At 42.0% G+C, this 12500-nt stretch overlaps 1 protein-coding gene across 2 annotated transcripts in view; it reads left to right on the forward strand.

Moving 5' to 3' along the window:
• Positions 1-12500, forward strand: part of LOC108441013 (A disintegrin and metalloproteinase with thrombospondin motifs 3) — a 139490-nt gene that overhangs the window by 78827 nt on the left and 48163 nt on the right. The window contains exon 6 of one of the 2 annotated variants that reach the window (XM_037543889.1): positions 2465-2621. In XM_037543889.1, the coding sequence (XP_037399786.1) occupies positions 2465-2621 (157 nt within the window). The remainder of the gene's footprint in view (positions 1-2464; positions 2622-12500) is intronic. The other variant, XM_017720266.2, reaches the window with a different exon arrangement.

Consider the following 12500-nt stretch of genomic DNA (forward strand, 5'->3'; position numbering starts at 1 on the left):
AATTAGAAGATATGTGTTTCTGATAAAATGGCAAGTGAATGAATCAGAGGGTGGGTGTTTCTACTAAAGTAGCCAGTGAGCGGAAGTGGAAGGTAGGTGTTTCTAATAAAGTGGCCAGTGAGTGGAAGTAGAAGGTGGAGTTTCTATCAAAGGTTTCGTTCCTGAAAAAAACCAAACACACTACTTACTACAGTAGCTGTTCATCGAATTCAAATCATAATAAATGATCTCATCTTCTTACCACAAACACAAAACTCATCAGCTGACTGTCAGAGACGTCATCAGGTGCTTCAGGTGTTTTAAAGCTGAGAAAGCCTTGAGCTAAAGAGTCCACGAGGTCTCCAGTGGACACAGAACAGCGTGAGTGTAGACTGTTGCTCTGATTGCTCTCGTCTCATTCGGCCCTCCGTTAATTCTTTCGTTGTATTGGTGAAGTGTGTAGTTCATTTGCAGCTTTTGGTGTTCAGCGCATGTTTTTCACCGTGACTCTCGCTGCTGATGGCATCTTGCTGTGTTCATTTGTTACTTGGAGACTTCAACCTTAATAAGACGATTCCTATCTGGCGTGTTCTAGCCATGAATAATGAGGCATTATCAGCATTAGGCTGAGGAATCATCCATCCTGCCTGACGTTAACTAAATAATAGACTCCCAGGGGTAGAAATGGCCATAGGTTGCCTGAGCTTCAGCTGAACTTACCTGGACTAATTCTACCACTGTTGTAGCACCTGTAATTTAACTAGGAATAAATTCCTTTCCACTTTGTGTAGGTTTTTAATCAGTGCAGTGCTTTGATTGCTTTTTAAGTAGCTACTGTGAGGATCGTTAATCATTGTGATTTGATGAACTACGTTTTTTTTTATCCATAGTTGAACTGCTTGATCTGTTAATATAAAATGTCCTTGACCAGTTAATGTGATTTTTTGTATGTGTTTGCGATGTGAGAAACCGTTTAGCCATCTATCATTTCTATGCATTTTAAATAGAGGACCTGCTAACTCAGTGTGTGATGTTGCATTTGGACTTACTGTGATCATAATGACGTTTTGAGCCAGCACTACTAACTTATTTAATCTATTTAATTTAAATAGACTTACAGACAGAAGTAGAGAATTAACGTTCAAACATTTACGGAGTGGCCATTTCCGTTCCATGTTGTTGTGAAATCACATGAGACTCACACTCACCGGAGATATGAGCCTGTGAAGAGGGGCTGTTTATGCTCTGATCTTTAAAAGACGGCGGTGGGACGGATGTCCAGCTTATGATGTCCACTTGTAGTTTGCTCAAAACACGACGTCTTCTTCTCGCCCTTCTTTAATAAGAACATGTGAAGGATGTTTTCCTGAGTCTGACGTCATTTTAAAGCAGTTAAAAACACAATCACTGCTCACTGCTGCTCATCTCACTCTGACTGGACTCACATGATGCTGGTTGTCATGGTAACATCTACACTAAGCAGTTCTATACATGCGCATGCAATTTTGGATCTGATTACTTGTAGTTTGCATCAAAGTGTTGAGTAGTGTGAGAATAAACGCCTAAGTCTTAATCTATAATCAGAATGCCTTCAGTCAGACTGGCAAAAATCTGTGCATATAAACACAGTCATTGACTAGTAAATAGCAACAGCAATTGGAGGGATTTTTCAATGAGGGGCACAGGGGACTTGATTTCAGGCAGTGTTTTCGAGCATGTTAGTCAATGGCAAGATGAATGAATTTAATCAAAATGTTCAGTGATGCTGTTGTGTTGCTATATTAAAAACTTTGCAATAGTCAGAAAAGCTTATTGAGTGGAATCACAAGCTAGGTGTTTCTAGTAAAGTGGCCAGTTAATTGAATTAGAAGGTATGTGTTTCTAATAAAGTGGCCAGGTAGTAGAAATAAAAGGTGCATGTTTCTAATTAAGTGACCGGTTAGTAGAAATAAAACCTACCTGGTTTGCTGTGTTGTAATGTAGTGTAGCATTTAAAGTGGGACGCTGGGTCAGAAAAGCTCACTGTACCAGTGGTTCTAGGCTGGATGACCAGTTTGGAGCATCAGAATCTTCAGGACTGAAGCCCTGAAGATGCAGCTCTAACAGCTCCAGCGCTGAGAAATAAAACACTGGAAAACTCAGTAAATAAACTTTATATTAGTCTTTGCTTTATGCTCTCCAAGCTGGGACTGACTTCTCTGGCACTGACAGTATAACATGTTATTAACACTACTTATAATGCATTATATTAACAGTTCATAATGTATAATAAACATGGCTATAGTGTAATTCAGTGTAATTAATTTTTATGATTATTTATAACCATGTTTGTATGAATGCATTATAACATGTGGTAAATGTGTTTATAGATGCTTACAAACGTGACGTTCATAGAAAGTGTTGCCAATTCTCCTCATTCATTCCAACAGCTTATTCATCTTGTAGCGATGTGGCCGTTAATTCAGATGTTTGTGTTTGTGTGCAGTCGATCACCCTGATCGAGCGGGGAAACCCCTCCCGGAGCCTGGAGCAGGTGTGTAGGTGGGCGAACACCCAGCAACGGCTGGACCCCAACCACGCCGAGTACCACGACCACGCCATCTTCCTCTCCAGGCAAGACTTTGGTCCTGCAGGTATGCAAGGTAGTGTATTCACTCGGTCGAGGCTTGTGCAGAGTGAGTGCTCCTTTACGCTTCACCTCCATAAAGGTTGGCCTCAACACTCACTGAGGTAAGGTCCTTGGAACGGTCAGCAGTGGCCGCCTGTGATGGCGGTTTAGACTGCAGTAACGGTAATGACCCCACAGTAGCACATCATTTTTTGTTTGTCCAGCACCTTGGTAACTGGGTATTGGTGCCAACCTGTGAAAAAGCAAACAAAAACTCACCGTTTCATCACCAATTTTTTTCCCAAAGGAGAGTTTTTGGCATGTAGAGGAAAAGGAAAACGCTCATTACTGTAGTTTCTAACTGAGTCTAGACACATTTAGCTTCCTTTCTGCAGTGACTCTATTTTCAGCATTTGTAGGAATAACAATCTTTCTTGTAGTCCAGTAGCATTAACTGATCAACCTGGTCCAAAACATGTAATATTTACAATTTTGTCTGGTCTAAAAACATGCCTGAGCCGTTTATGATCGCTGATTTCTTTATCCTTAAGTGTCAATCCACAGATTTGTGAGTCAGGTGATCTAACACGGCAGCTTTAATAGCCATATTTATTGAAATGATAAATATTTACTCACACCAAAATGTGTCAGTCTACTTAACTGGGCTGTGTTTTTGTGAGACTAAACTGCATGTGAAATATGAATATATAGCTGTCATGCTTCAAGTCTGTTTTTTGCCACTTGTGTTTGAGCATTATAGAAGGGGGAACCACTGGCCCAACACAAGAACCTAATCATGGGTGTTCCATCCAAAAAACACTTAGGGGTGAGATGCTGTTGTGGGAAGCACTGTTGATGTATCACCTCCCTAAAATGCAGTCAATACGTAGTGATGCATGCAAACCTCCTGTGTTAATCACTGTAGTATTTTAAACTGGGAAAGTGTAGTTTGACTTCATTTATTGACACATGCCAACATAAAAGTGTATATAAAGCATGGCAGGTTTAGTGGGGCATGCTGATTCGCTGGTGGGGCATTGCCCCTCGAAGTGATCCTGTGATGCCAGGCCTGATGTACAAAAACATTTCTGCAGCAAAGCAGGTGGTAAACTTCAAATGACAATTTGCTGCAAAATGATCTTTTTGGTGTAAATGATAGTGCACTGTTCACTCCTTATCACCACTTTGAGACCCGTCACAGTCAGGAGGAGGTCTCAGAACAAATGAGGTGGTGATTAGGACCACAGTCAAGAGGAGGTCTCAATTAGGAGGTCTCCTAATCACCACATCATTTGTTCTGACACCTTCCTCTGACTGTGATTGGTCCAAATCACCACCTCATTTGTTCTGAGACCTCCCCCTGACTGTGATTGGTCCAAATCACCACCTTGTTTGTTCTGAGACCTCCTCCTACTGTTATACAGGAGTTTGTACAGTTTTTAAGTGTACTGTCAACAACGTCTTCATCAGTTGTTCAGTTTTGTTTAGTTCGTCATATTTTGAGTACAGCCCTGCTGCCTAAATGTTTGCATCTTAATCACCAATGCAATACTAATCCAGCTGAGTTGGTATTTGTTAAACTCCTTCTTTTCCTTAAGTGTCGATCCACAGATTTGTGAATCAGGTGATCTAACAAAGTAGCTTTAAAAGCCATATTTATTGACATTATAAATATTTACTCATCTCATTTGCAGCATAACACCAGAATGTGTCAGTCTGCTTAGCTGTGTTTTGGTGAGAGTAAACTGCATGTGAAACATGACTATATTGCTGTTATTGTAACGCGGCGCGATGAGGCAGATGCATATGCTGAGATAAGCGAGATTTATTAGGGGCAAATCCAGGGTCATAGTCAAGACAGTCCAGGGTCACAGAGCCAACACGGACAGATCGGGGGGCAGACATGACATAAACCAGAATAAACACAGCAGACAGATAATCAAACAACAAACAGAGACCGAGACATCAAACAAAGAGAGTCAAACAAAGACCGGCAAACACAGGGCTTAAGGACACAGGGAAAAAGAGGGACAGGTGCAAACAATCAGTGGAGGAGTTACCAAACAAGGGGCAGGACTTAAACCAAAACAAAACGCACATGGAAGACCAAAACAAAGGAGCACATGGAGTAGTGGGAGGAGCCAACCATGACAGATCTGCTTCAAGTCTGTTTTTCGCCACTTGTAAATGAGCATTGTAGTTAGAAGAAGGGGGAACCACAGGCCCGACACAGGAACCTAACCATGGGTGTTGCATCCAAAAAACACTTAGGGTTGATGTCTCACCTCCCTGAAATGCAGCCAATACAATTAATCAGTGTAGTATTTTAAACTGGGAAAGTGTACCTTGACTTCATTTATTGAAACATGCCAACATTTACATTTACAGCATTTGTCAGACGCAATTATCCAGAGCGACTTACAATTGGAACATTTTAGGCGTAGGAGTTTTTTTTTTCTTGCCCAATGACTAATATTGGTATTGGGTAGGGGGCTTACCCAGGTGGGGATTGAACCCCAGTCTACAGTGTAGAAGGCAAAGGTGTTACCCACTACAATAACCAACACTAAATCCAGCTTAGTTGGTATTTGTTTAAAAAAAAAAGCTCTCATGAATAATTTATAGAAAGTAACAAGTCCTTATGGGCTCTTTTTTGACCAGGTCAATTTTGTTGCTGTTACAAAGTTGCTATAAGATCAGGTTGATCTCATTTAGTCCATTGTTCTTCATGCTGAAGAGACCTGCATGTGTTTCGTCTCTTCATCCCCCTTCAGTCATGCCTGTGAATGAGTTTAATGACCAGACTTTAACTGCCATTGCATCTGAAACATTTGACCTGTGGGATATTCATGAGTTTCACACACAAGAGTTTCATTCTCACTGACAGTTTTCCTTTACATACAAACACAACACTGTTTCTGTGGTGACTCATAACAACTAAGGGGCTATTTTTAATCCCACACAGTGATGTTAACTCATCGAACTTGCTCAGAAAGTTTGAAAGGTCAGAAGCTGTTTGGAATAACAAATGCACAGATTCATCAGTGTCACTTCACATTGCGCTGGACCGAGTGTCAGTGCCTGCTTATGAAAGTGTTTCTGGAACTTCTGGAAGACGCAATTAAAGCAAGACAGCTTCTCCTACACCTTCCTTTACAGTCTGCTTTACTGCTTAGTGTTAGTTTCCCTTTGATTTGGTTTAGTTTCCATGGACTTTCAGTTTTAGGTTTGGCTTTTCAGAATTACGGTGAATATTTTGTGTCTTCCCTCTTTTTTGAGTCATTCAATCCATGAGTGGGTCGTGTCCCTTCACCCTTCAGAGTGCATCGTTATTATTGTCAGATTGCTCTTCATTTGATTTACATTAAATGAGTAATATTTCAATGTAATTATGTAAGGAATTACATAGTTATGAACTTAATATATACATTTTATTTACTATCCAAAACCAGCAGTGAACTGATGCATGTCTTCTGAGTTTCATACTGAATATTGGTAATAGTAAAATAGGCCTCACTGTTTAGATGCTGGGTTGAATCAGGTGTGTTTAAAGGGAAATTCCACCAATTTGCAAAAACATTGCATGATTCCTTTTATTTAAAATAAGTCAGAGTGGGTTTGGTGTGAAATGGTTCGGATTTCTTTACAGCGGTGGTGATGGGAACCAGGCGTCGCCATGACTACAACACAGATATAGACACTTTATTTACCATCCAGAACCACCAGAGAACCTACACGAGTCTTCTGAGCTTATATGGAATGTTGATGATGGAAAACAGTGGAAAATCTGGAATAATGAGTTTTCTTTGGGGACTATTTTGGCGCACAGCGCCCTGCATGTCTCCCTCCACCATGAATGGAGCTGAAGTTCTCTAAACTCTCATAAAACAGCGTCTCAGTCATCAGGCAGTGAATTCAGAAGCAATTCATGTAGGATCTTTCTTTGAGGAGCTTATAGGTGTGGACGTCTGGTTCCCATCACCACCACTGTGAACACAGTTTCTCTAGAAAGGAGCGTCACACCAAACCACTCTGAACAACTTTGCTAAACAATGGAGAAAGTGGTGGAATCCCCCTGTAATGGTTCTGCGTTTGAGTTAGGGTTTAGAGAACTTGCTGGTTCTTTTAGAGAATCATTAGTGTTGGGTAAAAAGCTGAAGAATCCCAGAATAGATCCTCCAGGATCTTTCTCTTTTCAGTGAGCGATGACAGACTGGCTTTTACCGTCATTGTAAATTCCATAAAGTCTCACATGCAGAGGCATTTTTTTTGTGTGTGCTTTCCTCAACAACTGCCTGTTTGACGACCGCCTGTTTGACGGATGATGGATGCCTTTATTCCTTCTCACCTGTGAGAGCTGCAGCTGTTTTGTATACTTTTTTTGTTTCACACTTCAAATGTTGCCATAGCGTCAGGGTGTGTTATTGCCATAACAGTGCCGTATCCACGGGCCGCCAGACCCACCTGACAAACATCACACCCAAGCGAGAGAGTTTCGCTACAAGACGAGAGATTTTGTGGCCAAATATAGACGCTGGGAGGAGTCAAAACGGCGCTGTGGAGGTGCTGACCTGGAGCCAAACAAGGATACTTACACCTTGGGAAGTCTGACCTGGGTTTGCGTTAGATTTGATGTTTCCTCTCTCGGATAAATGAGTCAAGACGTAGACGTCATGTATGCAAACAGTCATTTGCACTGTACAATTTTGCAATTTGTTGAATGACAGTAATGCTTTTTGTGTTGAATTGACCTGTCCAGTCTCAGGCTCTACCCACATATACATTCTTTGTAGCTGCTGTTGTGAATAGTTGCAAAATAGCCTCTGTCACCGTCACAGAGTAGCTCGACTCATTCGTATAGCTCGGAGCAACATATCGCCTTGCTTGTTTATGCTGTAATGTTGATATTAGAGATGCACAGTCAGAAATGACCAAGATCAGCATCAGATTCGCCTCAAACGGGAGCTTATTTTGGCCAGTCTGTGCCGCAGTTTTATGAAGTAAATATCGTCAGGCAGGTAAGTTCACTTTATATTTGTATGTTTCTGCTACATCTGAACCAAAATGACTCATCATACTAAAGAGCTAGTCGCCTCTTACACTATACTGCCAAAAGTGTTCAGTCACCCATCCAAATCATTGAATTCAGGTGTTCCAATCACTTGCATGGCCACAGGTGTATAAAACCAAGCCCCTCGGCCTGCAGACGACATTAACTGAGCTGACTACCAACATTGAAAACAGCTGTGAAGCTGGAATTCACAATGTCCTATATGACCCAATACACTGTGTCCTATAAGACCCAACACACTGCGTCCTGTATGACCCAACACACTGTGTCCCATTTGACTCTACACACTCTCTCATGTGACCCAACACACTCTGACCCACATGACCCAACACATTGTCCCATATAATCCAACATATTGTCTCATATAACCCAATAAACTGTCCTGCGTGGACCAACACTGTCCCACATGACCCAACATAGTCCCACATGACCCAACATAGTCCTAAATGACCCAACACTGTCCCACATGACCTAACATAGTCCTACATGACACAACACTGTCCCACATGACCCAACACATTGTCCCACATGACCCAACACTGTCCCACATGACCCAACACATTGTCCCACATGACCCAACACACATTGTCCCACATGGACCAACATAGTCCTACATGACCCAACACACTGTCACACATGGCCCAACATATTGTCCTCTATGTCTCAACGCACTGCCCCACATGACCCAACACAAACTGTCCCATATGACCCAAAAAAGTTCTGTATGACCCAAGACGTATCTCATATGACCAAACAGACACGGTCCTATATGATCCAACGTACCCTCTCCCCGTTGAACTAATATATACAATCTCAAATGGACTAATGTACACTGTCCCATAGTACCTAATGTCCCCTGATGACCGTACCCTACATTGGCTTTATTTATATTTACTCTTGTACAATTAAATGAACAGCACAATGGACAGCTTATTTGTTTATTGGATGCCATGCTTTTGTCCTTGCAGCGCTCGGCTCAATCTTCGGGAAATGCCACAGCTGCATCCTCCTGGAGAGAATTTATCTGTGGACAGATAAATCTCTTGGCCAGCAGCAATGCTTCCATTTCTTATGCAACGCTCGCTTAAATGTCTGTTCGTAAAAACAGTCCATTAAGCCTCGGCCGGTGGGCACCGGAGTCCAGAGGAACAGCAGGATTAATTGCGCTCTTTGCAGCAGTGCTGGATGCTGCTTTGCTTCTCACTGACCCTGACCTCAGTGAAGGCGGCTAGCGTTTAGCGTTAGCAGCTTGAGCTAAAACGCTGCTGCGCGTGTTACAGAGACGCTTGGTTAAGCTTGTGAAAACTGCATTTTCTGCTTTTCGCCTGCATGCCAAAGACTGTCCAGTGGTTCAGGAGCATGGTGACTTTGTCTAAATGGCCAAAAGGAAAGCCCCGAAGTGGCCCCCCCGGCTGCTTCTGGGCCAAAAAACATCACAAACCAAGCTCAGCTCTGCTGCTGCACATTTCTTGATCGAGTAATTTACACTGTTTCTGTTGTGCTTTGCTTTTTGTTTGTCTCTGTCTGTTTGTGTGTCAGTCAGCATGTTGTGAGTGATAGCGAACTGGGTGTAGCTGAAATGCTGGGAGGACTGTAGCCTCCTGTGTCTTTCCCAGAGGAGGCTGAGGGGGCAGAAACTGGAGATAAGCTGCTAGTTTCCGCTAAAGCTCATTACACAGCGCACACTTCTCTCATGCTCACATGTGCCTTGCCTTAAACACATGGCTGTGTATTGTCAGCTACGTTGTTGCAGACCGTATGGATTACAGGCATTCAGAGTCTTCTCACTCACTTTTTGTACAATTGCAAAGAACCCACAGCTGTCAATAAGCTTTGAGACGTTGTAGAGATCCGGAAGCACCAGAACAGTGAACTACTTGTTTGTGAGTGCAAAATTTAGCAAAATACGCTGGAAAAAGGGTTGAGGTCAAATCCACCACTTCATTAATGATTTAGGGTGTAATGATTTCAAACCGTGTGAATAACCAACCACTAATTTATCAGCCTTTTAAGGTTAAGAGACCCTTATTAGTCCCACAACGGGGAAATTTAACCTCCTCATTTAACCCATCCATGAAGTGAAACACCACATACACACTAGTGAGCACACTCATCCGGAGCGGTGGGCAGCCCTATCCACAGCACCCAGGGGGCAGTTGGGGGTTAGGTGTCTTGCTCAAGGACACCTCAGTCATTTACTGTCGGCTCTGGGGATCGAACCAGCGGCCTTCCGGTCACAGGGCCAGTTCCCTAACCTCCAGCCCATGTACTGCCCTAGAAACAGAGGACTTCCTTGACCGGGAATCAAACCTGTGCCACAGTGGTGAGAGCGCTGAATCCTACCAATAGATCACCATTGAATGCGTATGCACTCAATAATCCGATCATAAGATCCTTAGAATGAGATAAGGTCTAGAGATCAGACTAAGAAATCTGAGGCTGGATTTGAGCTCAGTAATCAGACTTCTCAGTGCTGTGAACTCTCCCTCTGATTTCTCTCGGATTTCTCAGTCTGAGCATGTGTGGAAACAGACCACGGTACCGGAAATAAACAAGTCACTCCAAAACACTTTTGGAGTGACACCGAAACCAAATACAGGCTTGACGAAATGAAGGATCTAAATATTCTTCATCTTCTAGATGATGGAAAAAAAAGCCACGGCATGAAGTTTGAGTTTTACGTTTCGTTTACGTCACGTCTTCCTCTGTGAGTTTATTGGCTGGTTGTAAAGCAGAAATCTGATCATTGTCTGAGTCCCGTAGACCTGGAGTTTCCCCATTGCCTGATTACTCAACTGCATGTAAGCACGTTGATCAGATTACTGACAAAATCCAATTTTCCTATCGGATTATTAAGTGCATATAAACACACTCAGGGATTGTTAACAAAACTATAGAACTTATGGAAAGAACTGTATTATAATTATAAATAAATCAATAAATGTAAAAAAATGAAAGTATACTGTTAGATGTTGATTTAAAGTCTCCCCAGACGTGTGTAGTAATTTGTTCCACATACTCAGTAATACATCCTTAAATATTCGGATTGATTTGTACTTTCAAACGTTACTTTCAGCTCTGCTCGAGTACATCAGTGAGTAAAGTAATCTACCTTTTACTCAGCTCTAGTTCAGTCCTTCTGCCTTTTTCTGGAGGGTTTAATTTCACTCCTCTCTTGTTGTTCCCTTTAGTATTTTATGTTTAACCAAAAGGATCCAAAAATAAAGACGGGAGCCATACAGGCTTCAGTTCCTCTGCTGATGGAAGCTGGATGTTCTAGATCAGGGGTCGCAACGCAAATGTTAAGAATAGCCATTTTGTTGTCTCAGCAAAAAATCAATCGCCTTGGGAGCCACAACATTTTATGTCCATCTTACCATCTTGGCTGTTAATGTGTCTCCGTTTGTGTTAATGTACTAATATAGACTTAAAAATATAAACAAAAACGCAGACTCACTTTGCTCTGCTTGGAGCTTCAGCTCAGCTATAGCCGCTTTTCTCGCATCTCCAGCAGGAAACTTTTCCACAAAAGTAGATCAGTTTCTTGTAAAATGTCTCTCAATGTTCGACTTTTTACGAGACTGAAGTCGCTTCTCATTCTCCAGCTTCTTGTTCAAATTTTCCGTTCCACCTTAAATGGTGCCTGATGCGCCAGAATGAAACTGCTGCACCTTTTAAGGTGGAACGGGAGAATTCAAACGAGAAGCGACTTCAGCTTCACGACCTTTTTCGTGTTTGTCAGTTTCTCGTTGTAGATTAAACGTATCAGGAAACCAGCTGGACTGATTATAAACACTAATCAGTCCATTCGTCTCCAAATTATCGATGTCCGTCTTAAATCTCTCTCTTTACCGTTTCGTAGCTACTAGCTGGGCGAGACTGTTGTCTGTGTTGCTATGGTGACCAGCCGTCTGCGCTGATCTTCAGGGTTAAAGGGTGAATCAGCAGCTCTACATTAACTCCAGCGTTTAAGACCATTTACTGTTAAACTGTGTTGAAGGATCAGCAGAGCTTTATTTTACTGTAGAGGAGGATTATTTTATTATTACCTGCTGATCTGATTCAGCTGTGGAGGGCAGTAAAACAGCTGCATGTGGCTCTGGAGCCTCGTGTTGTCGACCACTGGTATGAAGAAGTTCTTCTTCAGCTCGAAGTCACTCTGCCTGAGTAGTACCTGGTCTTTTATCTGAGTGCGGCTGTAAGCTGCTCTACACACCTCTGGATGCAGCCATACAGCCTCTAATCCCTGTAGACCGATACGAACGAGCTGTGGTGTTGATTTTCCTCATTATATTAAATTGTGAATGAATTAAAATGAACAAGTTGAATTGAATAAACTGAAGTGGATTTGACCTCCAGCCTGGTTCACTAGAACACACGCTTAAAATAATGCTCCTTCAAGGGTTCTTTAGTGCAGAAAATGGTTCTATAAGGAGCCATAAACACTCGAAGAACCCTGTGCATGACTAAAGGGTTCTTTGCGTCATGAAATGGTTCTTCAGTTTGATGGAGAATGTAATGTAGAATGTTCCATACAGTATATAAAAAAATATTGAAAAGAGCACCAAAGAGTTCCTTAGTCAACAAGATGGTTCTAATTAGAGACATGAGTTCTATATAGAAGGATTTTATGCTTAATTGGTTCTCTGCATGGTTTAATGGTTCTTCAGATTAATGGAAAATGTGATGTATATGGTTCTATATAGCACCTATAATGGCTCTTCTATAGTTACAATGTCAAGCTTGAAGAACCATTTTCAAAACGGTTCTATATAGAACCATCTACAGCACATTCTCCATCAATCTAAAGGAGCTTTTCATATTGCAGAGAACCCTTTAATC

This window comes from Pygocentrus nattereri, chromosome 13 (assembly GCF_015220715.1).
Source record: "Pygocentrus nattereri isolate fPygNat1 chromosome 13, fPygNat1.pri, whole genome shotgun sequence".
Lineage (NCBI taxonomy): Eukaryota > Metazoa > Chordata > Actinopteri > Characiformes > Serrasalmidae > Pygocentrus > Pygocentrus nattereri.